The sequence below is a fragment of the Cebus imitator genome, unplaced genomic scaffold (genome assembly GCF_001604975.1).
Source record: "Cebus imitator isolate Cc_AM_T3 unplaced genomic scaffold, Cebus_imitator-1.0 Scaffold473, whole genome shotgun sequence".
NCBI lineage: Eukaryota > Metazoa > Chordata > Mammalia > Primates > Cebidae > Cebus > Cebus imitator.
This window is the reverse complement of record NW_016107788.1, coordinates 938,072-965,967: the sequence shown is the minus strand read 5'-3', so window position 1 is coordinate 965,967 and position 27,896 is coordinate 938,072. Positions and strand designations below refer to the sequence as shown.

The 27,896-nt window shown below is 57.7% G+C and overlaps 2 protein-coding genes across 5 annotated transcripts in view; both read left to right on the top strand.

Annotated features, from left to right (window-relative positions):
• POLD1 (DNA polymerase delta 1, catalytic subunit) overlaps positions 1-16,363 on the top strand; it is a 33,032-nt gene extending 16,669 nt beyond the window's left edge. For both annotated transcript variants that reach the window (XM_017512520.2, XM_037732799.1), the window contains exons 4-27: positions 523-669; positions 753-878; positions 957-1,125; positions 1,206-1,287; positions 1,374-1,503; positions 1,815-1,981; positions 2,239-2,343; positions 4,384-4,524; positions 4,618-4,728; positions 5,000-5,191; positions 5,357-5,445; positions 6,440-6,556; positions 6,719-6,832; positions 7,105-7,252; positions 11,276-11,371; positions 11,646-11,783; positions 13,063-13,238; positions 13,761-13,913; positions 14,050-14,152; positions 14,740-14,872; positions 14,966-15,079; positions 15,406-15,458; positions 15,533-15,630; positions 16,184-16,363. In XM_017512520.2, coding sequence (XP_017368009.1) covers positions 523-669; positions 753-878; positions 957-1,125; positions 1,206-1,287; positions 1,374-1,503; positions 1,815-1,981; positions 2,239-2,343; positions 4,384-4,524; positions 4,618-4,728; positions 5,000-5,191; positions 5,357-5,445; positions 6,440-6,556; positions 6,719-6,832; positions 7,105-7,252; positions 11,276-11,371; positions 11,646-11,783; positions 13,063-13,238; positions 13,761-13,913; positions 14,050-14,152; positions 14,740-14,872; positions 14,966-15,079; positions 15,406-15,458; positions 15,533-15,630; positions 16,184-16,289 — 3,008 coding nt within the window. In that variant the 3' untranslated portion in view covers positions 16,290-16,363. The remainder of the gene's footprint in view (positions 1-522; positions 670-752; positions 879-956; positions 1,126-1,205; positions 1,288-1,373; positions 1,504-1,814; positions 1,982-2,238; positions 2,344-4,383; positions 4,525-4,617; positions 4,729-4,999; positions 5,192-5,356; positions 5,446-6,439; positions 6,557-6,718; positions 6,833-7,104; positions 7,253-11,275; positions 11,372-11,645; positions 11,784-13,062; positions 13,239-13,760; positions 13,914-14,049; positions 14,153-14,739; positions 14,873-14,965; positions 15,080-15,405; positions 15,459-15,532; positions 15,631-16,183) is intronic.
• Positions 16,364-17,269: 906 nt separating this feature from the next.
• On the top strand, positions 17,270-27,895 carry SPIB (Spi-B transcription factor). Of its 3 annotated transcripts, XM_017512521.2 has the most exons (6): positions 17,270-17,310; positions 18,263-18,290; positions 20,338-20,410; positions 20,688-20,902; positions 21,763-21,913; positions 26,760-27,895. In XM_017512521.2, exons 1-6 carry the CDS (start codon positions 17,288-17,290, stop codon positions 27,056-27,058), a joined length of 789 nt encoding a protein of 262 aa, XP_017368010.1. In that variant the 5' UTR covers positions 17,270-17,287; the 3' UTR covers positions 27,059-27,895. The 3 variants fall into 3 exon arrangements, with proteins under 3 accessions (XP_017368010.1, XP_017368011.1, XP_017368012.1); XM_017512522.1 differs by lacking the exons at positions 17,270-17,310; positions 18,263-18,290 and having other exon boundaries at positions 20,345-20,410; positions 21,798-21,913; XM_017512523.1 differs by lacking the exons at positions 17,270-17,310; positions 18,263-18,290; positions 20,688-20,902 and having other exon boundaries at positions 20,345-20,410.
• Position 27,896: the final 1 nt, after the last annotated feature.

The following is a 27,896-nucleotide window of genomic DNA, read 5'->3' as shown; positions in this document are numbered from 1 at the left end:
CCCAGCTAATTTTTTGTATTTTTAGTAGAGACGGGGTTTCACCATTTTGACCAGGATGGTCTCGATCTCTTGACCTCGTGATCCACCTGCCTCGGCCTCCCAAAGTGCTGGGATTACGGGCATGAGCCACCGCGCCCGGCTGTTTTGTTTTTTTGAGAGAGGGTCTTGCTCTGTTGCTGAGGCTGGTCTCAAAGTCCTGGGCTCAAGTGAAGTGATCCTCCCACCTTGGCCTCACAGTACACTGGAATCACAGGCTTGGGCCACTGTGCATGGCCAGTTGTTTTTATCTTGTAATAAAAAAGAGGGGCCTCCCTGTAGCTGTGCTGTGGAGAATGGATCCTAGGGGAACAAGGGTGGAGATGGGAACCAGGGCGAGGCTGAAATGGACAGAGGGAACGGTAGAGGGGCAGGAGTGCCCCAGGCTGCAGGCCCCAAGGTATTTGGAGGCTGTGTGGGTCTGAGAAGGCACACCTCCGAGGAACCTGAGAGAGGCATCCCCTTTCTTATCCTGTGACCCTGCAGGCCCAGCGCAGCCTGTGCCTGGCGGGCCCCCACTGTCCCAAGGCTCCGTGCCTGTGCTCCGAGCCTTCGGGGTCACTGATGAGGGGGTCTCCGTCTGCTGCCACATCCACGGCTTCGCCCCCTACTTCTACACCCCAGCACCCCCTGGTGAGTGGCCCCCACCCAGCCGTGCCCCTTGCCCCTGGACCCCCCAGATCCCTCTGTACCTCTGACCACCCCTCCCACCCCAGGTTTCGGGCCCGAGCACCTGGGCGACCTGCAGCGGGAGCTGAACCTGGCCATCAGCCGGGACAATCGCGGCGGAAAGGAGCTGACGGGGCCGGCTGTGCTGGCTGTGGAGCTGTGCTCCCGAGAGAGTGAGTGCTCCCCAGGGATCAGCAGGTGGGGGTTCCCTGGGGAGGCTGCTGGCTGATCCCAGCCTCTTCTGTCCGCAGGCATGTTTGGGTATCACGGGCATGGGCCCTCCCTGTTCCTGCGCATCACCCTGGCGCTGCCACGCCTCGTGGCCCCGGCCCGCCGTCTCCTGGAACAGGGCATCCGTGTGGCAGGCCTGGGCACCCCCAGCTTCGCGCCCTATGAGGCCAATGTCGACTTTGAGATCCGGTATGGGCTCCGCCTCACTTCTCCAGCCTCTGTCCCCACCCTTAGGCAGCCCCTGTCCACTGACCCCCGGTACCCTCCAGGTTCATGGTGGACACGGACATCGTCGGCTGCAACTGGCTGGAGCTCCCTGCCGGGAAATATGCCCTGAGGCTGAAGGAAAAGGTGCAGGGCTGCCCAGGGCAGGGCAGGGCAAGGTGGGGTGGGGAGCTGGTGCCCTGCTGCCACCACTGACCCACTCATGCCTGCAGGCTACACAGTGCCAGCTGGAGGCGGATGTGCTGTGGTCCGACGTGGTCAGTCACCCACCTGAAGGGCCGTGGCAGCGCATCGCGCCCCTGCGTGTGCTCAGCTTTGACATTGAGTGTGCCGGCCGCAAAGGTCTGTCCCTGGACCCAGGCTCCTGTGCACCTCCTTGATGTGCCAGGTGGGGGTGGGGGGTGGGCAGGCAAGTGCCCAGGTCCTGGGGGCGGGACCACCCCAGCCTGTGTGGCGGGATAGGGTGGGGAGGGGTGGAGACGGCCTGGAGGTGAGGGCCGAGCTGGAGCCAGGGTGGGTTACTCAGGGCGGGCCAGCAGGCAGGTAGGCGGTGGGGACAGCCCTGGGGAGATGGGAGGTGCTGACTCCCTGCTGTGTCAGGAGGGAGGGGCAGGAGTCAGGTCCAAGCATCCCCCTTCTCCCCTCCCTCACAGGCATCTTCCCTGAGCCTGAGCGGGACCCTGTGATCCAGATCTGTTCGCTGGGCCTGCGCTGGGGGGAGCAGGAGCCCTTCCTACGCCTGGCGCTCACCCTGCGGCCCTGCGCCCCCATCCTGGGCGCCAAGGTGCAAAGCTACGAGAAGGAAGAGGACCTGCTGCAGGTGGCTCTCGCTCTGTGCCCCACACCACTTCCCAGGGACCCCACCAGCCTCCACGTCCTGAGCCATCCCGGGCCAGCCTCTGGTGCTGCGATGCCCGTATCCATGGGTCTGGGCGCCCCTGTGTTCTTAGGCTTCAGCATTCCCATGCTGGGTTCTGCAGGATTTTCAAGGGTGGCTGGGCTTCCAGAACATTCTGGAAGTAGGGAAATCCGAGGCAGGGCGACCACCAGGGTGACCCAGTGTGCTCCCATCCCCAGGCCTGGTCCACCTTCATCCGCATCATGGACCCTGACGTCATCACCGGCTACAACATCCAGAACTTTGACCTTCCGTACCTCATCTCTCGGGCCCAGATCCTCAAGGTGAGGGCTGGGCAGGCGGGGGCTTCTCTCAGACGCTCCAGGCGTGGCCTCCGGGCCCTGGGCCTCCTCCCCATGGCTTGGTGCGCCTGTTCCATGTGCCTCAGCCCGTTGCCTGGGCCTGGCCCTGCCCTGCTCCAAGTCTGAAAAGTTACTGTGGCTTTTGTCAGAGGCAAGGAGAGCGTTAGAGTGGAGTGAGAGAAGGCCGCGTATTCAGAGGTCGGGCTGAAGCTTGCAGGGGTTCAGCAAGCCACTGAAGCAGCCACTGAATCCAGGCCTTGCTTCGGGTTATATCCGAGTAAGGAAAAGAATAATGATGAAGAAGGAGGAGAGGGGGAGTGTGATGACGGACAGGGCAAATTCCAGATGTCTGTTGAGTCTGGGTGTGTGTAAAGGTAGATTCCTCTGCCCAGGTTGCTGTATCAAAGAGCCACAGACCAGGTTTCTGAAAACAGTGGGTCATTGTCTCACCGACCTGAAGGCTGGAGAGTCCACGACCTGGTGTCAGCCGGGCCACTGCCTTCGGGGCTGTGAGGGGAGGGTCTGTTCCTGGCCGGCCTCTCTCCTTGGCTTGCAGACGTCTGTCTTCCCCCCGTGCCTCACGCTGTCTTCCCCGCGTGCCTCTTCACGCTGTCTTCCCTCTGTGTGTGTCTGTTTCCAGATGTCTTCCTTTTTGAGACGGAGTCTCGCTGTGTTGCCCAGGCTGGAGTGCAGTGGAGCGATCTCAGCTCACTGCAACCTCCACCTTCTGGGTGCAAGCAATTCTCCTGCTTCAGCCTCCCGAGTAGCGGGGATTACAGGCATGCACCACCGTACCCGGCTAATTTTGGTTTTTTAGTAGAGACAGGGTTTCTCCATGTTGGTCATGCTGGTCTTGAACTCCTGACCTCTGGTGATCCACCCACCTCGGCCTCCCAAAGTGCTGGGATTACAGGTGTGAGACACTGCCCAGCCTATTTTTGTTTTTTTCGTTTTTAGTAGAGCAAGGTTTTACCATGTTGGACAGGCTGGTCTCGAACTCCTGACCTCAGGCGATCTGCCCGCCTCAGCCTCCCAAAGCACTGGGATTACAGGCATGAGCCACTGCGCCCAGCCCAGATGTCCCCTTTGTATAGGGATACCATCATGGGATGAGGGCCCACCCCAGTGACCTCATCATCACTTGATCCCCTGCAAAGACATACTTCTAAATGAGGTCACATTCTGAGGTGCTGGGGGTTAGGACTTAAGCATCTTTTGGGAGAACATGGTTTAGCCCTTAATGGGATATATTGTCTTATTTTCCTGCTTTTCTGTCTGGCCAGCTTGGTAATGGAAAACCAAAACAGGCCAGGCATGGTGGTTCATGCCTGTAATCCCAGCACTTTGGGAGGACCAGGCGTGAGGATTGATTGAATCCAGGAGTTTAAGACCAGCCAGGGCAACATAGCAAGACTCTATCTCTATTAAAAGGAAAAAATCCATTCTGAAAAACAGAGCAAACTCTTAGGACCCCCAGTGGCTCCAGCTGTCCACTCCACAGCGTGGCACTGATGCCCGGGCCACTGCGCTCCTTCTCCTTTTCCCTTGGCGCCCCTCACCCTCTGCCCTGTGCCCAGCCCAGGCTTCTCCTGGCTTCAGTCTCCCCCAGGCTGGGCCCCAGCACCCTGCAAGGTCCCCTTCACCCAGGTGCTCTCCAGCGTCTTTAGCTCCCCCGTCTCAGCCCAGCTCCATGCTGCCGCCTGCTCACAGCGTCCCCAAATCTCTTCCTGTTCCCCGCCTAGGTGCAGCCCGCAGCCACTGGGCTCTGTCCTTGGTCCCCAGTCCATTAGGACCCCGACTTTCCCTGTCCCAGCCCCAGCTGCAGCTTCATCCTCCCTCCGGACTCCTTCCCCAGCCTCCAGCTCCCCACACCCAGCCCTGCCCGTCTTTTTGCCCCCAGGGTTGCTCTCAGCTCCCCAGGGTTGCTATAGGGATGTCGTGGTCGGTCTGGATCTCCGTTCCTCTGGCTGATGTGACACTGGGGACTCCCAGCCTGCCGCACACCCTGCCTCTCCCCGCCAGGTACAAACATTTCCTTTCCTGGGCCGTGTGGCTGGCCTTCGCTCCAACATCCGGGACTCCTCATTCCAGTCCAAGCAGACGGGCCGGCGGGACACCAAGGTGGTCAGCATGGTGGGCCGCGTGCAGATGGACATGCTGCAGGTACAGCTGGGCCAGGCGGGTGCCGGGGGGTGTCCCTGTCCTCGGGAGGCCACTGCCCAGGCCTGGAGCCAACTCACCCGCCCACCCACCCAGGTGCTGCTGCGTGAGTACAAGCTCCGCTCCTACACGCTCAACGCTGTGAGCTTCCACTTCCTGGGCGAGCAGAAGGAGGATGTGCAGCACAGCATCATCACCGACCTACAGGTGCCTGCCGCCTCCCTGACCTCTCACCCTGACCTCTGACCTCCACCTTTTCCCCGGCCACTCACTTTGGCTGCATACCCCCACCTCTGACCTCACTCTGGACTCCTTGGCCCCCCGACCCTACCTCCATCTCCACCCAGACCCTGATCACTTGAAAGCCGCCCCTGCCTGCCTCACCTCCCAGGCCACCCGCCCTGTTCCCACTTCCTCCTGCTGCTCTGCCTTGCACCACCAGCCCCCGGGCCCTGACCCCATCTGTGCCCATCCCCAGAATGGGAATGACCAGACCCGACGCCGCCTGGCCGTGTACTGCCTGAAGGATGCCTACCTGCCGCTGCGGCTGCTGGAGCGGCTCATGGTGCTGGTGAACGCCGTGGAGATGGCTCGGGTCACTGGCGTGCCCCTCAGCTACCTGCTCAGCCGTGGCCAGCAGGTCAAGGTCGTGTCCCAGCTGCTGCGGCAGGTCAGTGGCCAAGACCTGTCCTCACCACTGCCCAGCAAGGGGCGCCACCAGGCACGTCTCTGGCCCCCTCCAGGCAATGGCGTCCCAGATGCACCTTTTCTCCCCGCTCCCAATCCTCACGGCCCCACCTATACCCACTCCATTTTCCACCTTCTCCCCTCCCAGGCCAAGCAGGAGGGGCTGCTGATGCCCGTGGTGAGATCGGAGGGTGGCGAGGACTACACGGGAGCCACTGTCATTGAGCCCCTCAAAGGGTGAGGCCGAGGCTGGGTGCAGTTTGTTATTGTAATCTCTGGGAGGCCAAGGCAGGGAGGATCTCTTGAGCTCAGGAGTTCCAGACCAGACAGGGCAACATAGCAAGACCCCTGCTCTACAAAAAGTTTTTTAAAATTAGCCAGGCGTGATGGTACATGCCTGTAATCCCAGCTACTCAGGAGGCTAAGGTGGGAAGATGACCTGAGCCCAGGAGGTGGAGGCTGCAGTGAGCAATGATTGCACCACTGCACTCCAGCCTGGGTGACAGGGCAAGACCCTGGCTCTAAAATACTTTAATAGGCTGGGCACGGTAGCTAACGCCTGTAATTCCAGCAAATTGGGAGGCCAAGGGGTACAGATCACGAGGTCAGGAGATCGAGAGCATCCTGGCTAACACGGTGAAACCCGTCTCTAGTAAAAATACAAAAAATTAGCCGGGCGTGGTGGCATGTGCCTGTAGTCGTCCCAGCTAATCGGGAGCCTGAGGCAGGAGAATTGCTTGAACCAGAGAGGTAGAGGTTGCAGTGAGCTGAGATCACGCTGCCGCACTCCAGCCTGGGCAACAGAGTGAGACTCCATCTCAAAATAAAATAAAATAATTAATGATTTTGTTTTTTGAGGCAGGGTCTTCCTCTGTCACCCAGGATGGAGCGCCGTGGTGTGATCTTGGCTTACTCCATCTCCCAGGCTCAAGCCATCCTCCTGCGTCAGGCCCCTGAGTAGCTGAGACCACAGGCGTGCACCACCACACCTGGCTAATTTTTAAAAATTTTTTGTAGAGATAGTGTTTCACTGTGTTGCCCAGGCTTGTCTGGAACTTCTGCGTTCAAGCGATCCTCCTGCCTCAGCCTCCCAAAGTGCTGGGATTACAGGCGTGAGCACTGCTCCCAGCCAATAAATGATTTTTTTTTAAGGGTGAGGCCGCAAGGCAGGGCAGGGGGCGGCATGGGAACTCCTAGTCCTGACTCCCCACCGCGGCTGCGCCCCTCCCAGGTACTACGACGTCCCCATCGCCACCCTGGACTTCTCCTCGCTGTACCCGTCCATCATGATGGCCCACAACCTGTGCTACACCACGCTCCTGCGGCCTGGGGCTGCCCAGAAACTGGGGTATGGTGTCCAGTTCAGCAAGTGTCCCCTGAAGCCATTGGGGCCCTCCCTTGGGGTGCTCAGTCTGGTGGGGGGAGACAGGCACAGGGCTAGGACTGCAGGTCAGAAGTGGAGCTAGAGGAAGGGGGTTGCTGGCAGTCACCCTGCCATCTTCCACCCTAGCCTGACGGAGGATCAGTTCATCAAGACGCCCACTGGGGACGAGTTTGTGAAGACCTCGGTGAGGAAGGGGCTGCTGCCCCAGATCCTGGAGAACCTGCTCAGCGCCCGGAAGAGGTGAGGCCTTCACACCCCCTGCTTGGAACTCAGACTTGCTGGGGTCTCTGGGCAATCCCTGTCCCTCATTGGCTACCTGGCCGCACTGCCCGAAGCTGTGTGTGAAATGACACCAGGCGCCCCCTTCTGGCAGCTTCCCTTCGCCCCCTTGACCAGAAGCCTCTGTGCAGTGCACAGCACGCCCAACTGTACATTGCACCCACTTCCAGAAAGGAGCCCTGACCAACGCCCAGGGTGCCGTCTGATTGTGCTTTATCTGTGTTCCCTTGCAGGGCCAAGGCCGAGCTGTCCAGGGAGACAGACCCCCTGCGGCGCCAGGTCCTGGATGGGCGGCAGCTGGCGCTGAAGGTGAGCGCCAACTCCGTATATGGCTTCACTGGCGCCCAGGTGGGCAAGTTACCGTGCCTGGAGATCTCACAGGTGAGCACTCAGGCCTCTGGCAGGTAATTGGGGGCAGGTGGGCCCCCTGTGTAGGAGACCAGGGCTCCATGTTGGGCACTTGTATCCAGAGGACTGGGCGCCCCGACTCACTGACCTTCTAGAGAGAGGATACCACCGTGGCTTGAGCGATTGGTCCATTCATTCACTCAGCAAACGCCTGCTGAGCATGAACTGTGGTCAGGGCTCACTCTGTGCCCTAGGGGTACAGAGGGGGGCAAAAGGGATAAGAGCTCCTGTCCCCGTTCGGCTCGCAGCTCAGTGGGAACACTCACAGGTCCGTGGTAAATGCGTGGAACACACGTGGCACTAAGAGCCCTGCAGACGGATAAAGCGGGAGGTGCGGACTGTCGGGGAGTGAGAAGGCTGGGCGGGACCCACCACCCTCAGAAGGCATCGCTCACACAGGCCAGGAAGGGGTGGGAAGCCGCTCGCCGTCCTCACAGCAGCATCCCAGCCTGCTTACCCATGGCAGCTCTGCTGCTTGGACAGAAAAACAGACTCTGAAACCACAGAGGGCCTGAGTTTCCCAGATTTTGCCAAGCTGGGGTGATGCCCCAGCTCCTGGCCCATGAGGGCCTCGGAAGGGTCTTCTTATCCAGCCTTCTCCCCTGGAACTTGGGTCTTGGCACATTCCAGGCCCGTAGTTGTGCCCCTCTGCTTGGTTACCTCTAGCTGCAGGGAGCTCCCTCCCTGCCTGGGCACTGCGCCAGTTTTCACAGGGCTCTGGGCAAAAGGCTGGATGAATTCCCAATGGGTGGGGACTGTGCACACACACACCCACCCAAACTTCTGGTGCCCCAAAGCCCACTCAGGTTCAGTGATTCACTAGAAGTACTCAGAGAGCTTGGAAAAGCCGGTTCTCATGGTCATGATTCAATACAGCAAAAGGACACAGATTAAACTCAGCAAAGGAAATGGTTCACAGGGCAGGGTCTAGGAGGGACCAGGCATGTTTTCCAGGTGTCCTCTCCCAGTAGAGTTGCCAGGATGGCCCTCCTTTCTCCCAGTGTTGATACATGGCCGCACGTGCAGCATTGCCAACCAGAGGTTCTCACCCATGCTCTGGGGTCCAGGGTTTTACTTGGGTGTCAGTCCTGTAGGCACGAAGCGTCCTATGACTGGCTTTAGTGTCTCCATCCCCAGGCCCCTCAGTGACCCCTAGAGGTCAAACCGATACTGCATGGCCCAGGGCCCCGCTGTAAATCATACGAGTGTAAACCCGCCTGGTGTGGTTCAAAGTCTCAGGTACACAGACACATTTTTTTCTTTCTTTTTTTTTGAGACAGGGTCTCACTCTGTCTCCCAGGCTGGAGTGCAGTGGCACAATCATGGCCCACTGCAGCCTCAACGTCCCGGACTCAAGTGAGCTTCCCACCTTAGCCTCCCCAGTAGCTGGGACTGCAGGCACACACCAGCTATTTTTGTTATTTTTTGTAGAGATGGGGTCTCGCCATGTTGCCGAGGCTGGAACAGAGACACTGTTATCAGGCAGGATATTCTAGGGACTTAGTGGGCCTTCCAGGAGCCAGGCAAGACCCAGACCTTTCTTTGCAACAAAGTGAGTCACTGCATGCCTGCCCCCAACTCCCCTCTGCAGGCACCGGCTGCCTCCCCAGCCTCCTTGGTGGAAAGGGGCGGCTTTGTGGACATGAGGCCCCAGCTCCAAAGCAGAGGCCAAGCCAAGACAGCACCACGTGGCCCTCCCCTGGGGCCGCCTCTCACCGACCCTGTGCCTCTGTCTTTTCTCTCTCAGCTGCTCCTCTCTGTCATTCTGTTCCGTTTCTGTCTCTTGATCTCTTTCCTTATTTCTGTCTCTCAAGCTTATGGATCAAGGGATGGAATAATAAAATGTATTGAACCAGGCACAGTGGCTCACACCTGTAATCCCAACACTCTGTGACACTGAGGAGCAAGGATCACCTGAGGCCAGGGGTTCGAGACCAGCCTGGGCAGCACAGTGAAACCCTGTCTAAAAAATACAACCAAGCTAGGTAGGCATGGCGGCGGCTCATGCCTGTAGTCGCAGCTGCTCAGAAGGCTGAGACAGGAAGATCGCTTGAACCCAATAGATTGAGTTGCAGTGAGCTGTGATGGCATCACTACACTATTCTGGGTGACAGAGTTGAGACGCTGTCTCTTTTAGTTTTTGTTTGTTGGTTTGTTTTGAGACAAGGTCTCGCTCTGTCGCCCAGACTGGCGTGCAGTGGCGCGATCTTGGTTCATTGCAACTTCTGCAGTTCCAGGTTCAAGCAATTCTCCTGCCTCAGCCTCCCTAGTAGCTGGGGCTACAGGTGTGTACCACCACACCTAGCTAGTTTTTGTATCTTTAGTAGAGATGGGGTTTCACCATGTTGGCCAGGATGGTCTCAATCTCTTGACGTCGTGATCCACCTTCCTCAGCCTCCCAAAGTGCTGGGATTACAGGCGTAAGCCATCGCACCTGGTGTTTTGAGATGGAGTCTCACCTCGTCAGCCAGGCTGAAGTGCAGTGGCGTAATCTCTGCTCACTGCAACCTCTAGCTCCCGGGTTCAAGTGATTCTCCTACCTCAGCCTCCTCAATAGCTGGATTACAGGTGCCCGCCACCACGCCTGGCTAATTTTTGTATTTTTAGTAGAGACAGTGTTTTACCATGTTGGTCAGATTGGTCTTGAATGCCTGACCTCAGGTGATCCATCCACCTCAAGTGCTGGGATTACAGGTGTGAGTCATGGCGCCTGGCTTCCTGTCTCTTTAAAAAAAGAAAAAAAAGACATATATATCTGTGTGTGTGTGTGTGTGTGTGTGTGTGTGTGTGTGTGTGTGTGTATTGAATTATGTCTGGAAAAGATTATAAAGGAAATACAAAGTAACATAGAACAGGTGGAACAAGTAAAAGTCAGACAGTAAAGTGGGAGACATAAGCCAAACTATATCAGTAATAACAATAAATGTAAATGGACCAAATAATTACACAGATTTCCTGACTGGATCTACACAAACAAACAAAAGAAGCACACCCATCTCTCCCTACTGTCCCCTCCCCCACCCTCAGGTTTTTATGGGGTTTTTTTTGTATTTTTAGTAGAGATGGAGTTTCACCGTGTTGCCCAGGCTGGTCTTGAACTCCTAACCTCGAGTGATTGAGCCACCTTCGCTCCCCAAAGTGCTGGGAGTACAGGCATGAGTCACTGCACCCAGCCAATTTTCTTTTCTTGAGATGAAGTCTCACTCTGTTGCCCAGGCTGGAGTGCAGTGATGCGATCTTGGCTCAATGCAGCCTCTGCTTCCTGGGTTCAAGTGATTCTCCTGCCTCAGCCTCCCAAGTAACAGGAATTACCGGCACACACCACCACGCCTGGCTAATTTTTGTATTTTTAGTAGAGATGAGGGTTCACCATGTTGGCCAGGCTGGTCTCCAACTCCTGACCTCAAGTGATCTACCCACCTTGGCCTCCCAAAATGCTGGTATTACAGGCGTGAGCTACCATGCCTGGCCTCAGTTTTCTTAATTCTAAAATACGACAGTGGGTTTCTCAATGGTTTTTTAGTCAGGGTGGTACCATCCCCTGCCCTGTGGGACATTTGTTAGTGTGTAGGTAGGGCCAGTTCTGGTTGCACAGAGATGGCTGTGGCACTGCTGGCTTCCAGGGAGAGGCCAGCTCTGTCAGTGGTCCTGTACCACAGAGACCTGCCCAGAATGTCACAGTTTCAGGGAAACACTGAGCCAGTGGCCTCTTCAGGCGCAGCCTTTCCAGCATGCATTTGATGTATTCAGTTCCTCATGTGTGCCCAGAACTCCCATCTGGGGAACCCATTTGTTTCCACCTGACCATTAAGGAGCAGCCTCGTAGTCCCATTTTGCAGATTTGGCAACTGAGGCCCAGGAGGGGCAGAGTGGCTTGTGCATAAGCCCATACCACTGGACAATGGCAGAGGTGGGACTCCCCCACCACCACCCATTGCCCACATTCACGGCAGATGGCTCCCAGGGCTTCACTCAGCCTGATTCTCTCCCCGACAGAGCGTCACGGGGTTCGGACGCCAGATGATTGAGAAAACCAAGCAACTGGTGGAGTCCAAGTACACAGTGGAGAATGGCTACAGCACCAGTGCCAAGGTCGGGGGCTGCCCACCGCTGCCCTGAGATGGGCCCAGGGCAGGTGGGGGGAGGAAGCAGGACCGGGCCCCATGTCCCCGTGCCTCCTGGTCACACCCTGCCCACTCTCCTGTTGTGTCCTTGGGTTCCCGTTAGCATTAGCCACTTGCCACTGCCCCCCCCCCACAGAAGTTGACAGAATGGACCCTGCTTCTCACACACACACCACCTACCCCCAACCCCCCCCACACACAGGTGGTGTATGGTGACACCGACTCCCTAACCCCCCACGCAGGTGGTGTATGGTGACACCGACTCGGTCATGTGCCGATTCGGCGTGTCCTCGGTGGCCGAGGCGATGGCCCTGGGGCGGGAGGCCGCAGACTGGGTGTCCGGTCACTTCCCGTCGCCCATCCGGCTGGAGTTTGAGAAGGTGTGTGGCTCCATCAGGGGCTCTCCATTTAGGGTGCCCTCATCCGGGGACTCAGGGCGTCCCATCATTCTTCCGGTTCACGTAAGCCACAGTGTGAAGGTATTTTGCTGCCTAGATCCTCCTGAATATGGGGCCTTGGTTTCCGAAGCCTCCATAGCCTTGGCCTTTGTTACGCTGGGTGGCAGTTGTTCTTTGCAAACCCTGTCACAGTGTCCCTGCTTGTGAGGTTTCCTAGTACCTGTCAGATGTGGAGCTGCCCTCCGCATGGGAACCCCGATGGGGCTGCATCTTGGATGTGTGCACCAGTGCCCAGGGCCCCAGCCCTCGGGATATGGTACACCTGGTCCCAGGGAACCTTGTGCCATGTTTTCTTTTCTTCTTTTTGAGAGGGAGTTGTGCTGTTGTCGCCCAGGCTGGAGTGCAATGGCGAGATCTCGGCTCACGGCAACCTCCACCTCCGAGGTTCAAGCGATTCTCCTGCCTCAGCCTCCTGAGCAGCTGGTATTACAGGCATGCGCCACCACCCCCGGCTAATTTTGTATTTTTAGTAGAGACGGGGTTTCTCCATGTTGGTCAGGCTGGTCTCAAACTCCCGACCTCAGATGATCCACCTGCCTTGGCCTCCCAAAGTGCTGGGATTACAGGTGTGAGCCACTGCGCCTGGCCCATATTTTCTTTTGAAAAGACTGGGTCTCGCCCTGTTGTTGCCCAGGCTGGAGTGCAGTGGGGAGTTTACAGCTCACTGCAGCCTTAAACTCCTAGGCTCTGAGAATCCTCCTGCCTTGGCCTCCTGAGCCACCCTCCCGGTCCTCACACTGTACTTTTTCCCTGTGGTTTAACGAGCTCTTGTGCCAGCCCTTGAACTTGGAGCCTGGAAGGCTGGGGAGGTCTCTGCCTCAGGGCTCACCCAGCCTTAGTCTCACCTCTCCTGGGGATGCCTCGTTGTCTCCCGAGTTGGGCTCTCATGTTTTAGGGACTATCTCTGGGTTTATCTCAGTCTCTGTTTCAGATTGGGGTCCCTGGTATGGGGGGCCCCAGCATGCCAAGGGGCCTCAGGAGCTGCTTCCAGCCACACTCGGGGTCTCAGGGCCCATCCCACCAGGTTCAGGGTGTGGCTCCCGTGTCCTCCTCCTGCATCTGGGACGCTGTCTGCCTTCAGTTTCTGGGGGAGTGTAGCGACTGGGGCTCAGCCTCCGCAGGCTCAGGGGTCTCGGCCTCCGCAGGCTCAGGGGTCTCGGCCTCTGCAGGCTCAGGGGTCTCAGCCACGGCTCCCTCCCAGGTCTACTTCCCGTACCTGCTCATCAGCAAGAAGCGCTACGCAGGCCTGCTCTTCTCCTCCCGGCCCGACGCCCACGACCGCATGGACTGCAAGGGCCTGGAGGCCGTGCGCAGGGACAACTGCCCCCTGGTGGCCAACCTGGTCACCGCCTCGCTGCGCCGGCTGCTCATTGACAGGTATGTTGGACCTCCTCCCTCAGACCCAGGGTTCCAGGCCCCAGCCCCTCCTCACTCAGACTCAGGGGTCTGGATCCCCAGCACCTCCTCCCTCAGACCCAGGAGTCCAGACCCCCCAGCCCCCTCCTTCCTTAGATGCAAGTATCCAGAACCCCCAGCCCCTCCTCTCACAGGCCCAGGGGTCCAGACCCCCATGCCCCCTCCTCCCTCAGACCTAGGGGTCCAGACCCCCATGCCCCCTCCTCTCTCAGACCTAGGGGTCCAGATCCCCACCCCCTCCTCCCCTGGGAACACAGGTGTCAGGCCCAGCTCTTGCTCGGTGGTAAAGCAGTGGAAAGAGTCGCCTTGGGCAGCTGTGGGTTCAGGCCCTGCCTCTGCCACTCTGCAGCCTGTGGTAGGAAGGGCCCCTCCCTGCCCTGAGCCTCAGCCCTGAGAGCTCATCCTGGTCCCCAGCCCTGAGGCGCCAGCCTGGCCCTGGGCGCCTTTTGGTGACACTGGCCTGTGCGGTCCGCTCTCCCACAGAGACCCTGAGGGCGCGGTGGCCCACGCGCAGGACGTCATCTCCGACCTGCTGTGCAACCGCATTGACATCTCCCAGCTGGTCATCACCAAGGAGCTGACCCGCGCGGCCTCCGACTACGCTGGCAAGCAGGCCCACGTGGAGCTGGCCGAGAGGTCCTGCCTCGGGGCGGGTGGCCCGGCCAGAAATAGCCCCCTCCTTCCTGCCAGCTGGGCCCACCACTTCCTACGCCCCCACCCCCACCCGCGCCACCCACCTGCCCTCACCCACCCGCCGCCCGTCTCCACGCAGGATGAGGAAGCGGGACCCCGGGAGTGCGCCCAGCCTGGGTGACCGCGTCCCCTACGTGATCATCAGTGCCGCCAAGGGCGTGGCCGCCTACATGAAGTCCGAGGTCAGGCCCACCTGGCTGCCTGCTCCCGCCCAGCCCCCTCACTCTCACTTCTGCTTTCCGAGATGGGCGGGCCTGCGGGAAGGGCGGGGCCTCCCCTGCCCTGTGGGGCCCTGAGAACTGCCCCCCCCCACCCCGTGGCAGCCTGGGCGTGGCCTCGGCCCCCTCTGGAGGTCTCCCTCTGTTTTGACACCTCCCTTGGTCCCCTGTGGAAGGGGGTTCCCTTGGATTCATAACCCTCCCACTCTACCCCTACCTGCAGTGACCCACAGCTTAGCCCATGACCTCTGACCTCCTAACCCCCTCCTCATCCTTGCTTCCTCTTGTGAACTCTGACCCTTCTGTGGTGACCTGAGGGCCCCACAGACTCTGTGGCCCAGAGACTCCTTCATGACCTCTGACCCCATCCCAGACCTAGGATCCCCATGTCACAGCCCCTCCTCCGTCAGACCCGGGGGTCTGGGCCCCTAGCCCCCTCCTCCCTTAGATGCAAGAGTCCAGACCCCTTGACCACCCCCAGGCAACTGTCCCTGTGTCTGACCCGGCACCCTTCCCTGGGTGGCCCGGGTGTGACTGCCATGTGGCCGCAGGACCCGCTGTTCGTGCTGGAGCACAGCCTGCCCATCGACACGCAGTACTACCTGGAGCAGCAGCTGGCCAAGCCCCTCCTGCGCATCTTCGAGCCCATCCTGGGCGAGGGCCGCGCCGAGGCCGTGCTGCTGAGTACGGGGCGTGGGGGGAGGGGCTGGGGACATCCCAGGGGCAGGGGAGGGCACTAGCTCACCACCCGCCTCCTCGTCTGCCTCCTTCTTGCAGGGGGGGACCACACACGCTGCAAAACGGTGCTCACAGGCAAGGTGGGCGGCCTCCTGGCCTTCGCCAAACGCCGCAACTGCTGCATCGGCTGCCGCACCGTGCTCAGCCACCAGGGTGAGCCGCCCCGACCACTGCCCCTCGGCCTGCCTCTGCCAGCACCCCCGCTCCTAGACACCCACCACACGGGCTGGCACTGCCACCCAGCAGGCCCCGGGCCCCTAGGCGGTGGCTCCTCTCTGCCCACTCCCCACGGAGGGTCCTCAGCCCCCCACCCGGGGAGTTCCCCAGGGGAGTTTTCCCGGCACACTCGCTCCGTTGTTCTCCAGCCTCCGGGGAGTTTCAGAAGCTGGGATTGGCAGCAGGCAGGGAAGGGGCAGGGATGAGGTGGCCCAGGCCCTGGCTCGGCCCCAGCCCTCGGTGCTGACCCACCTCCCCCGCAGGAGCCGTGTGTGAGTTCTGCCAGCCCCGAGAGTCCGAGCTGTATCAGAAGGAGGTGAGAGGGCCGGGAGGTGAGGAGCAGGTAGGTGGGGAGACCAGGGCGCCCTGTTCAGCCGCTGCCGTCCCCAGGTGTCCCATCTGAATGCCCTGGAGGAGCGCTTCTCGCGTCTCTGGACACAGTGCCAGCGCTGCCAGGGCAGCCTGCACGAGGACGTCATCTGCACCAGGTGTGCGCCGAGGCTGACCCCCGCCTGCCCCGCCCTTCCCGGCTCCCAGGCCTGTGGGTTATGGACCCGGCCTTCTACTCCAAGACCTCTCCCAAGCATCCTCCCTGCCCATCCCCTTCCAGCTGTGAGGTCTCCTGAGCCTCAGTGTCCTTGCCCACAAAATGGACCCATCCCAGCCCCCCAGAGGGGGTGGGTGCTTAGGGAGGCAGGGCCGGCATCCACCCAGTGTTGCCTGGGAAAAGGCTGTCCTCCCGACACACCCGGCCTTCCTGGCCCCCTCCCCAGGGCGGGGCCGGGCTTTCCCCAGGGAACGGGTAGGCGGGGTGGGTTCCCACGCCAGGTGACAGGTGATATACGGCCAGCCCTGGCCTGCACACTGCCGGGCACCCGCTGTTATCGCCTCCCCCATGCCCGCTGAGCAAACAGCCCGCTGCAGGAGGGGGCAGGTGGGCTGGGCAGCAGGCAGGGGCCAAAGTCCTGGGAACAGCCCCCACCCCTCTCCCAGGCTGGGCACTGGGCCTTGGCCCTGACCCTGTCCCCTCCCCACCTGCAGCCGGGACTGCCCCATATTCTACATGCGCAAGAAGGTGCGGAAGGACCTGGAGGACCAGGAGCAGCTCCTGCGGCGCTTCGGGCCCCCTGGCCCCGAGGCCTGGTGACCTTGCAAGCATCCCACGGGGTGGGGCTGGGGCGGGGCCGGTGAGAATGAATAAAGTTCTGGACTTTTGCTACATGGCACTTTGTGGTCTCTGGGGGCACCAGGTCTGGTTTCATAAGCCCTGGGCCTGGCTGCGACCCTCCTGAGGCCCCCACCACACCTCATTCTCAGGAGAAGCCCCCCCGGGTTCCCACCTGTGTTGCCTGGTTCATGTCGGCCAAGCCTGCCTCAGTTTCTTCTCTGGCCCTGAATGAACACTGGCACCAGTACTTCTCTGCCCTGCTTAGGGCCCCCAGGTGTTTGGCCCTGGCCCAGCCCTCCCTGGGGTTGACCCTGGGGACCCCGGTGGCTGCCCCGCCTTCCAGGTGCTGACATGTTTCCTCCAGGCCTTGGGGCAGCCCCAGGCCCCGAGGCTTCCATTCGCAAGCACGGCCAAGAGGACCCCCCCGCCAGGTCATACACCCACGATGTTTCCACATCAGGGTCCTGGCAATGGGCTTCGGGTCTGGGTTTCCCCCCAGCGACTCCCATCTCTATCCCCGCGGCCTCTGACTGCCCTCAGACACCGTCAGTCACCTCACACGTCCCCCGGGGGACAGTCTTCTTGCCCTCGGCCTCCAGCCTGCCCCTGCTGGAATTCAGCTTCTGGGTCTGGATCCTCCCCTTCCTGATTCCCCCCTTCAGCGAACCCCAGCCCTTGACTTTTTCAGGGTGGGACCAAATCCAGCTTCTGTCCCATCTCTACCCTTCAAGGTCAATCCCCCAACCCTAGCCCACGGGGATCCCCAAATCCAGACAGCCCCTGGCCTGCCCTCCTTGCCACGTGACAAAGGGGTTGTGCAATCCAGCCCCCTCCCCTGGCCCCCTCCCTGAGGGGATTTTCGAGGAGGGCCGAGCTTGTGGCCAGCGAGCACCCTCCTCCCCCTGGCAGGGGCTGGGCCAAGATATAAATAGGGGCGGCGGCTGCAGCGGGCTGCACACAGCCCGCCCGGCACCACCATGCTCGCCCTGGAGGCTGCACAGTAAGTGAGGGCCCCCAAACCTGCACTCGGGGTCCCCACCTGCGCTGCTCCTCTGTGGGGCCTCACCCACGGGGAGCGGTCTCTCTGCTCAGGGCAGGTGCGTGGGAGAGGAGGGGAGGGGTCTGCCCTTTTTCCTGCCTCTTTGGGTTCTGTTCCCTCTTCACTTCGGACTCTCCATCCCCTCAGTGCCTGTCTTTCCTGGTCCCCAAAGAGCTCATGTCCTGGGGACACTTGCTAGCGTGCTCTCCTGCAGGCATCCTCCTAGGGTCACTCTGCCGTCTGCGACTCCCGTCTCCCCGGGTCTCCCCGGGTCTGCTCCCTCTGTATCTGGCATCTCCTGGCTCTCTGTTTTCTGCCTGTTGCTCTCTGTCTCTGCCTGTCTCTGTGTCTCTGTCTCCAGTTTTCTCTGCCTTTTCATTTCCTTCTGCCTCACCCTCACCCCCAGTGCGTCCAGTTGGGGCTCCAGGAATCCTCCCTGCCTCTGTGTGTGAATTTGCACACCTTTCTCCCCATCCAACCTCTCCTCGCACCTCCTCATCTGAGTCTCCTTCGGGTTTCCCCCTCTCCACCCAGACATCTCTGCATCCCTCACCTCTGATACAAGCTGGACCCATTTAACTGATTTGCCACCAAGGCCCCACTTGGCCCAGGCCCGCTCTCCATCCCACACCTCCTTTCCGGGGACTTTCTCTCCCTCACTTTCCCTGCTTCTCCCCACCAGGATGTCTATGCAAATTCTGGGGAGGAGGGGGACATTTGCCTGCCCCCTACCCCCCCTACTTCCTGTCCCAGCAGTGGGTAGTGGGGGAGTCAGTGAATGTGGTGGGGCTGGTCCCTCACACAGGGCTGCGGTGGTGACAGCTGCTGCCTCCTCCCCATCAGCCCCCAACCACTTTGAGACTCAGGTGGCTGGAGGCAGCCTTGACATGCCACTGTCTCCCCCCTCCTCCAGGCTTGATGGGCCACACTTCAGCTGTCTGGTGAGTTGGGGCACCTGGGGGCCAGGGAAGGGTGGCCCGTGGTGACCTCCCTCGGTGAAGTCAGTTGCTTCCTGCCTCAGTTTCCCCTTCCGCCTCTTCCTGCCACTTTGTTTCTGAACTCCCCCTTGGTATCTCCCGCCACCCCCATCTGTATCTCCCATGTCTCTCCCCCCCTCAGGCTTGAACCCACTTCCTTGTGATTTCATGTCTCTCTGCCCATCTCACACTCAGCAAACGTGTTTATGTGTTCCTTTCCTTTTTTCTCCGTATTTTTAAATATTGTATTCCGTAATAGTTCAGACACGGAATACTATACCCAACACCCTTGAACCCACAACGCAGTCTGAGAAATCACATCTTACTGATGTGGTTGAAAGAAACCCTTGTTTATGCCCCTCCACATTCACACCCCATCCATGTTTGTTTGTTTTTTTAAATTGAAGTGTAACTTACAAGTCAGTAATGTGACAAATCTTGTGGACCCATCAGTGAGTTTTTGCATTATATATATATATACACACACACACACACACCTTGTAGCCACATGGCAGATCAAGATGCAGAATGTTTCCATCACTCTGGAGCATTCCTTCCTGTCTCTTCTCAGTCAATACCTTTCTCTGGTATTTCCACCACCAATCTGTAATTTGTTTTGCCTTTTTTTTTTGAGACAGGGTCTCACTCTGTCGCCCAGGCTGGAGTGCAGTGGCATGATCTTGTCTCACTGCAACCTCCATCTTCCGGGTTCAAGCAATTCTGCCTCAGCCTCCCAAGTAGCTAGGATAACAGGTGTGCAACACCACGCCCGGATAATTTTTGTATTGTTAGTAGAGACAGTGTGTCACCATGTTAGCCAGGCTGGTTTCAAACTCCTGACCTCAAGTGATCCACCCGCCTCAGCCTCCTGAAGTGCAAAGATTACAGGTATGAGCCACTGTGTCCAGCTGCCTGCTTTTGAACTTCATATAAAGTGAGTCATGCAGCATGTCCCTTTTGGGGCCTGGCTTCCCTTACTCCACATGAAGTGTGTGTCAGGTGTTTGTCCTTTTTCTTTGCTGTATAATACTCCACGATTAGCCCATACCACAGTTTGTTTATCCCTTCGCCTGCGGATGACACCTGAGGTGTTTACAGTTGGAAACTTGTAATAAAGCTGCTGGGATGATTCTGAAACAAGGCTATTTGGTGCACATGCATTTTCAATTCTCTTGATTAAATGCCGAGGAGTGAGACTGCCCCGGCCTAGGCATGATGTGGGCCTAGTTTTAGCTTTTCCTAGACGCGAGTTCTTGAAGCAGCAACACATGATTCTTCGGGAAAATCAACATATGGAGGTTTGTTTATTTATTTGAGACGGAGTCTCGCTCTGTCACCCAGGCTGGCGTGCAGTGGTAGGATATCGGCTCACTACAACCTCCACCTCCCAGGTTCAAGCGATTCTCCTGCCTTGGTCTCCCAAGTAACTGGGATTACAGGCACCTGCCACCAGACCCAGCTAATTTTTATATTTTTAGTAGAGACGGGGGTTTCACCATGTTGAGCAGGCTGGCCTCGAACTCCTGACCTTGGGTGATCTGCCCGCCTCGGCCTCCCAAAGTGTTGGGACGACACGCCTGGGCTGGAGGCTTATTTTAAAAGCATTGAAGCCCTGCCTCTGTGAAGTGAAAAACTTCCATTTCCCCTTGCCCTTTGCCTCCGGAGACCACCAGGCAGACAAGGCTGGGAGAGTACTTCTGCCCCTTCTCCAGGCGCCCTGATGTGCAAACTGTGTGCCAGTGAGGGGCTGGGGTGTCTTGGGAGCCCACTGTCTTAGCAGGAGCTGGCTGCTATGTGTCCCTCTTGGGTTGTCTCTACTCTCTGTATCTGTCTCTTTGTCCCTATCTTTGATGCCTAGTCTCTGTGTCTCTCTGTTGGTCTGTTTCTGATCACTCCAGGTTCCCCTCTTCTCTCCCCTGTCTGTGCTGGAGTCCCCCCAAGGTTCCAGGGTGGGGGTTGGGACTCCCCAAGGCCTGGGATGACCCCTCTTCCCACCTGCACCCTGTATTAGTACCCAGATGGCGTCTTCTATGACCTGGACAGCTGCAAGCATTCCAGCTACCCTGACTCAGAGGGGGCTCCCGGTGAGTGACCCCAGCCCAGTGCCCTTCCTGCCTTGAGGCCCATTTCGCAGATGGGGGAGCTGAGGCCCAGGGGAGGTCATCGCCTAGCACAACAGGATAAAGGTGGCCCAGGCCTATAGCCCTCCTCCCCTTTCCTCTCCCACCCATCCGCTCCCCCATGCAAATCCTGGGGTCAAAGATTTGCACAGCCTACAATGGCCTCTCTGTGCTGGGGGCTTAGCCTGGGAGGAGGCCTCGGTCAGACCTCCCAGCTCCTGACTCAGTGCCCTTCCCCCAGACTCCCTGTGGGACTGGACTGTGGCCCCACCTGTCCCAGCTGCCCCCTATGAAGCCTTCGACCCTGCAGCAGCCTCTTTTAGCCACCCCCAGGCTGCCCCGCTCTGCTATGGACCCTCCACCTACAGCCCTGCAGGGAGCCTTGAACTGGCCCCCAGCCTGGAGGCCCCAGGGCCTGGCCTCCACGCATACCCCATGGAGGACTTTGCCAGCCAGGTGAGTGGTAAGGGGACAGTTAAAATCAAGCCAGCCATGGTGGTGCACGCCTGTGATCCCAGTTACTTGGGAGGCTGAGGTGGGAGGAGGATTGCTTGGGTTCAGAAGGTTGAGGCCGTGGTGAGCTGGGATCACACCACTGCACTCCCGCCTGGGCGAACAGAGCAAGAACCTGTGTCAAAAAAAAGAAAAGAAGGGCCAGGTGCGGTGGCTCACACTTGTAATCCCAGCACTTTGGGAGGCCAAGGAGAGCAGATCACCTGAGGTCGAGAGTTCGAGACCAGCTTGACCAATGTGGAGAAACCCCATCTCTACTAAAAATACAAAATTAGCTGGGTCTGGTGGCGCATGCCTGTCATCCCAGCTACTTGGGAGGCTGAGGCAGGAGAATGGCTTGAACCCGGGGGACGGACGGTGCAGTGAGCCAAGATCGCGCCACTGCATTCCAGACGGGGCAGAAAGAGCGAAACTCTGTCTCAAAAAAGGTAAAAAAAGAAAACTCAAGCTTGGTCATTTGGTTGAGGTTTGCTGGGTGCCAGGCACTGCACTGAGACTGCACATAGTGACCCCTGCAGCCACCTCCCAGGTTCCGTTCCATTTCTGCTCCACTGCACCAGTGAGTCAAGAGAGATAGTGACAGGAAGCCAGGGACAGGGAGGACTGGCTTTATCACTCTTGGGCCTGCTTTAAGGAGGAACCTCAGATGTCCTCTGGCCACAGCATGGTGATCCAAACAAAGGCCAAAGTCCAGGCTGTCAGCAAAGATGGAGACCAGAGCCAGGAGGGCCACCTTGGGGAGAGGAGGGAGTAGAGGGAGAGAAGGGGACCCTGGACGTGCAGGTGACCCTGACCTTCCGCAGACCCTGGGTCCCCCGGCATATGCCCCGTACCCCAGCCCCGTGCTGTCAGAGGAGGAAGACTTACCGTTGGACAGCCCAGCCCTGGAGGTCTCGGACAGCGAGTCGGATGAGGCCCTCATGGCTGGCCCTGAGGGGAAGGGATCCGAGGCAGGTATGCGGGAGTGGCTGGGGTGGGGGAGATGCCAGCTGGAGGTGGGGGAGGGGGCTGAAAGCACCGTGGCTTCCTGGGCTCAGAGCAGCTCCCGGATCCGCACCACCTGCTGGCTGTGTGACTTTGGGTAAGTGCCTCTACCTCTCTGTGCCCAGGTTTCCTGTCTTTACCATAGGGATGGAGGTGATAGTGTCTACCCTCATGAGGTCGTTGGGAGGATTAAACGAGAAAACATGTGTAAATAGGACAGCAGTGCCAGGCACAGAGTGAGTTTTTCAATAAGTCAGCCCCTTCACCATCATTCCCAACACCACAGCAACAGAAATAATCACGCTATCAACCCCAACGGTTCAACCCTTGCCCTGCCCAAGTGCCCGACATCCTTTATGCTCAACCACAGGGAAGCTGGGATCACTTGTTACTTTCTGTGTCTGGACCTCAGTTTCTCATCTGTAAAATGAGTATCATTGTCATCATCCCCATCTCACGGGGTTATGACGGAGATTAAGTGAGCTCATCATTGTAAAGCACCTTGCGAAGCACCTGGCACTACCTGTTCTACAATGGACTGTAAAACTCAACACACAGGTTGGGTGTGGTGGCGCACACCTGTAATCCCAGCAGGTGTGGGAAGCTGAGGTGGGTGGATCACCTGAAGTCAGGGGTTTGAGACCAGCCTGGCCAACATGGCAAAATCCGGTCTCTACTAAAAATACAAAAATCAGGCTGGGCATGGTGGTGCACACCTGTAATCCCAGCACTTTGGGAGGCTGAGGCGGGCGGATCGCCTGAGGTCACGGGTTCGAGACCAGCCTGGCCAAGATGGCAAAATTCGGTCTGTACTAAAAATACAAAAATCAGGCTGGGCATGGTGGCGCACACCTGTAATCCCAGCACTTTGGGAGGCCAAGGCAGTTGGATCACAGGGTCAGGAATTCAAGACCAGCCTGGCCAAGATGGTGAAACTCCATCTCTACTAAAAATACAAAAAAAATTAGCTGAGCACGGTGGCAGGCACCTGTAATCCCAGCTACTTAGGAGGCCAAGGCAGAGAATTGCTTAAACTCGGGAGGCGAAGGTTGCAGTGAGCTGAGATCGTGCCACTGCACTCCACCCTAAAAAAACTTTTTTAATTAAAAAAAATAAAAAAATTAGCTGGGAGTGGTGGTGCATGCCGATAGTCCCACCTACCCAGGAGGCTGAGGCAGGAGAATTGATTGAACCTGGGAGGCGGAGGTTGCAGTGAGTCAAGATCATGCCATTGCACTCCAGCCTGGGCAACAAGATCAAAACTCTGTCTCAAAAAAAATCATTGGGGCATGGTGGTACATGCCTGTAATTCCAGATACTCAGGAGGCTGAGGTGGGAGAATCGCTTGAACCCAGAAGACAAAGGTTGCAGTGAGCTGAGATCGAGTCACTGCACTCCAGCCTGGCAACAGAGCGAGACTTCATCTCAAAAAAATAAATAAATAAAATAAAAAATAAAATAGCAGGGTGTGGTGGTGCATGCCTGTAATCCCAGCTACTTGGGAGGCTGAGGCAGGAGAATTGCCTGAACCCAGGAGGCAAAGGTTGCATGAGCCGAGATCACACCACTGCACTCCAGCCTGGATGACAGAGCAAGACTTGTCTCAAAAAAAATAAAAAATAAAAAATTCAGCCTCATTTAAAAAAATTTTTTTAGAGTTGGCCATCTCTCCAGCTCCTGGTCGCCCAGCCTCTCAGCCCAAAGCGGGACAAGGTCCAGGAGAGGCCAGGGCACCTGACTCCTGGGCTCCTCAGTTTCTTTTCTTTTTCTTTTCTTTTTTTTTTTTTGAGACAGAGTCCTGCTCTGTCGCCCACGCTGGAGTGCAGTGGTGTGATCTTGGCTCACTGCAACCTCCACTTCCTGGGTTCAATCAATCCCTCCTGCCTCAGCCTCCAAAGTAGCTGGGATCATAGGCAACCACACCACGCTCAGCTAATTTTTGTGTCTTTAATAGAGACAGGGTTTCGCCATGTTGGCCAGGCTGGTCTCAAACTCCTAACCACAGGTGATCCACCAGTCCTGGGCTCACAAAATGCTGGGATTACAGACGTGAGCTACTGTGCCCGGCTACCTAGCCTCATTTGTGCCTGAGGAGGCTTTGGTTCAGAGAAGTTAAGTCAGCTGTTTTAACTTAGGATATTTAAGATGGAGAGGACCTCTTCGATGACCAGGAAACACACAAGATGGAAATAAATATTTTATTTATTTTTATTTATTTATGAGACAAGGTCTCCATCTGTCACCCAGACTGAAGTGCATGGCGCAATCTCGGCTCACTACTGCCTGGAACTCCTGGGCTCAATTGATCCTCCTGCCTCAGCTTCCTGAGTAGCTGGGACCACAGGCATGCACCACTACATCTGACTAATTTGTTAAATTTTTGCAGAGGTTAGGTCTTGCTACATTGCCCAGGCTGATCTCCAACTCCTGAGCCTATGTGATCCTCCCACCTCAGCCTCCCAAATTGCTGAAGTTACAGTCATGAGCCACCTCACCCAGCTGGAAATAAGTATTTTATTGCCTATATAGGTCCTGGGGCATACATGGCACGCCTGGAGGCTGCACACACAGGGGTCAGGGAGTGCAGGCAGGGAGGGAGAGAGAGGGACCAGTGGACTGATGCCTTTATTGGGTCCAAGGCAACAGCCAAACAGGTTTCCTGTGGGGGATTTTAATTGGTGGTTCAGGCCGGGAACGGTGGCTCATGCCTATAACCCCAGGATTTGGGAGGCTGAGGCTGGTGGATCACCTAACATCAGGAGTTCAAGACCAGCCTGGCCAACATGGTGAAACCGTCTCTACTAAAAATACAAAAATTAACCAGGCATGGTGGTGGGCACCTATAATCCCAGCTATTCAGGAGGCCTAGGCAGGAGAATCTCATGAATCCAGGAGGTGGAGGATGCAGTGAGCCAAGATCATGCCACTGCACTCCAGGCTGGGCAACAGAGCAGGACTCCATCTCAAAACAAACAAATAAATAAATAGCATAATTGGTGGGTTGAAAGCAAGCAGGATCAAGTTCCAGGAGGTCACACTGTGCCTGAGAGGGGGTCACTGAGGCATCTGCCCAGTCCATGCATGGCCATCAAGTAGGCTGTCCGTGGCTGTCCCACAGGGAGGTGGTCCCCAGGAGGCAGCTGCATAAAGGAGACGTCTGGGTCACCCACACTGAGGAAGTGGGGAGGCAGATCTGGAACTGGAAACCGCCGAGGGGGATGGCCCTGCTTCCAGCATGAGAAAGTCCAACTTTTGTTTTATTTTTTTATTTTTTTAGATGGAGTTTCACTCTTGGTGCCCAGGTTGGAGTGCAATGGCATGGTCTCAGCTCACAGCAACCTCTGCCTCCTGGGCTCAAGAAATTCTCCTGCCTCAGCCTCCCAAGTAGCTGGGATTATAGTCATCAGCCACCATATTTAGCTAATTTTTGTATTTTTAGTAGAGACGGGGTTTCGTCATGTTGGCCAGACTGGTCTCGAACTCCTGACCTCAGGTGATCCGCCCACCTTGGCCTCCTCCTAAAGTGCTGGGATTAGAGGTGTGAGCCACCGTGCCCAGCCTTCAATTTAATATTTTACATGAATGCTGAGGCAGCCTAAAATTATAAGAATTCAAGTGGGGTGCAGTGGCTCACATCTGTAATCCCCGCATTTTGGGAGGCTGAGGTGGGAGGATTGCTTGAGCCCAAGAGTTCAAGACCAGCCTGAGCAACATAGCAAGACCCCATCTCTACAAAAAATAAAACAATTAGCCAGGCATGGTGGTACGTAGCTGTAGTCCCAGCTTTTGGGGAGGCTGAGGCAGGAGGATCACTTAGGCCCAGGAGGTTGAGGTTGCAGTGAACTGTGATAGCTCCACTGCATTCCATCCTGGGTGGCAGAACAAGACCCTGCCTTGAAAAAAAAATTAAGATATCACTATGTTACCACCCCAAGGTCACACTGCTGTGAAACAGCAGAGATGGGATTCTTGTAGACAGTGTCTTGCTTTGAAAACTCCCAGTTATTGGCCAGGTGCGGTGGTGCACGCCTGTAGTCCCAGCACTTTGGGAGGCCGAGGTGGGTGGATCACCTGAGGCCAGGAGTTTGAGACCAGCCTGGCCAACATGGAGAAATCCCTTCTCTACTAAAAATAAGCTGGACGTGGTGGCTCATGTCTGTAGTCCTTGCTACTGGGGAGGCTGAGGCAGGAGAATTGCTTGAAACCAGGAGGAGGCAGCTGTTGTGAGCCAAGATTGCACCACTGAACTCCAGCCTGGGTGACAGAGCAAGACTCTGTCTCAAAAAACAAAAAAAAGAAAAAAGAAATCTAGGAGCCCAGGAGTCAGGTGCCCTGGCCGCCCCGGGGACCCTGTTTCTCTTTGGGCTGAGAGGCTGGGAGACCAGGAGCTGGAGAGATGGCCAGGCCAATGCAAACTGCCTCCAGATCTGTTTGCTTCTCCCTTATAGGCCTTTGAGAAGCGCTGTCAACCCATTTCACAGATTCTTTCATCCGCCGGCTCAACACGTATTGTAATATAACGTGCTGGCCGCAGGGCGGAAGGCAGGACAGATATAAGTCCTGAAAATTAAAGCACAGAACATGGAGGGGGCCTGGGGCTGACAGCTTCGGGTGGGGGGGAGTGACTTGCCCCCCCCCCCCCGCCGCCTCCCGTGGTGAGGTGCGCAGAGCCGGGTGTCTGTAACAGCTACGTCCCTCACCCCACTTCTCAGATCCGGGAGAGATGGAGTCTGGGTGGGAGTCGTGGAGGAGGCTGGGTGGGGAAGGCGGGGCCTTAGGGACCCTCACCTAACGCGTGCCCCCGACCCCACCGCAGGCACCCGCAAGAAGCTGCGCCTGTACCAGTTCCTGCTGGGGCTGCTGACGCGCGGGGACATGCGTGAGTGCGTGTGGTGGGTGGAGCCGGGCGCCGGCGTCTTCCAGTTCTCCTCCAAGCACAAGGAGCTCCTGGCGCGCCGCTGGGGCCAGCAGAAGGGGAACCGCAAGCGCATGACCTACCAGAAGCTGGCGCGCGCCCTCCGCAACTACGCCAAGACCGGTGAGATCCGCAAGGTCAAGCGCAAGCTCACCTACCAGTTCGACAGCGCGCTGCTGCCCGCAGCCCGCCGGGCCTGAGCGCACCGAGGCTCCCACCTGCCGAGCTGCTGGGGTACCTCACACTCCAGCCAGGAACCCCTCGGTAGAAAAAGGGCGTCCCCACAGCCTAGGTGATAGGACTTACGCATCCCCACGTGTTGGGGTGGGGAGAGAGCTGCCCTGCCACAGTCCCCAAGCCCAGCCCGGGCCGTCGGGGATTCCTCACTTGTGCCTGGGGTCCCTCTGGGATTTCTTTATCATGTACGGACTCCCCGGATCCTCATGTTTTGGGTGACAGGACCTATGGACCACTGAACTCCAGCCTGGGAGACAGAGCAAGACTCTGCCTAAAAAAAAAAGAAAAAAAGAAAAAAAGAAAAGGAAAATAAAAAAAGAAACCTAGGAGCCCAGGAGTCAGGTGCCCTGGCCTCTCCGGGGACCCTGTTCCTCTTTGGGCTGAGAGGCTGGGAGACCAGGAGCTGGAGAGATGGCCACTATACTAGGCGAGGCAGGGTGGCAGTTATTCCAGAATCCCAAGAGCTTCTCTGGGATTTTCTTGTGATATCTGAGAACCTGGCGAGGAGACCTGGGACCTTTTTAAGATCCCTGTGTGTGTGTAAACCCTCAGTCTCATCCGGGCTGGGGGCCCTGCAGGCAGCCCTGAGCCCTGTCCAGGGGTCCCTCTTGTCGGATTTGAGATCTCCTAGTTATGTCTGGGGCCCTCTGAGAGCCATTATTGTCTCAGATCTCTTTGCCCATCTATGGCTGTGTTGTGACATCTGTCTCCTCATCTTTGAGATCCCCTAATTCTCTGGAACCATTCTGCTGTCCCCTTTTTATGTGTCTGGAGTTCCCCAATCACAACTAGGGCTCCTCT

Excerpts from the sequence above, each read along its gene's own strand:
- SPIB (XM_017512521.2), top strand. The coding sequence starts at position 17,288 with ATGCTCGCCCTGGAGGCTGCACA. Across the intron at positions 18,291-20,337 it reads GGCCACACTTCAGCTGTCTG|TACCCAGATGGCGTCTTCTA; the intron begins GTGAGTTGGGGC and ends ACCCTGTATTAG. Across the intron at positions 20,411-20,687 it reads TGACTCAGAGGGGGCTCCCG|ACTCCCTGTGGGACTGGACT; the intron begins GTGAGTGACCCC and ends CCCTTCCCCCAG.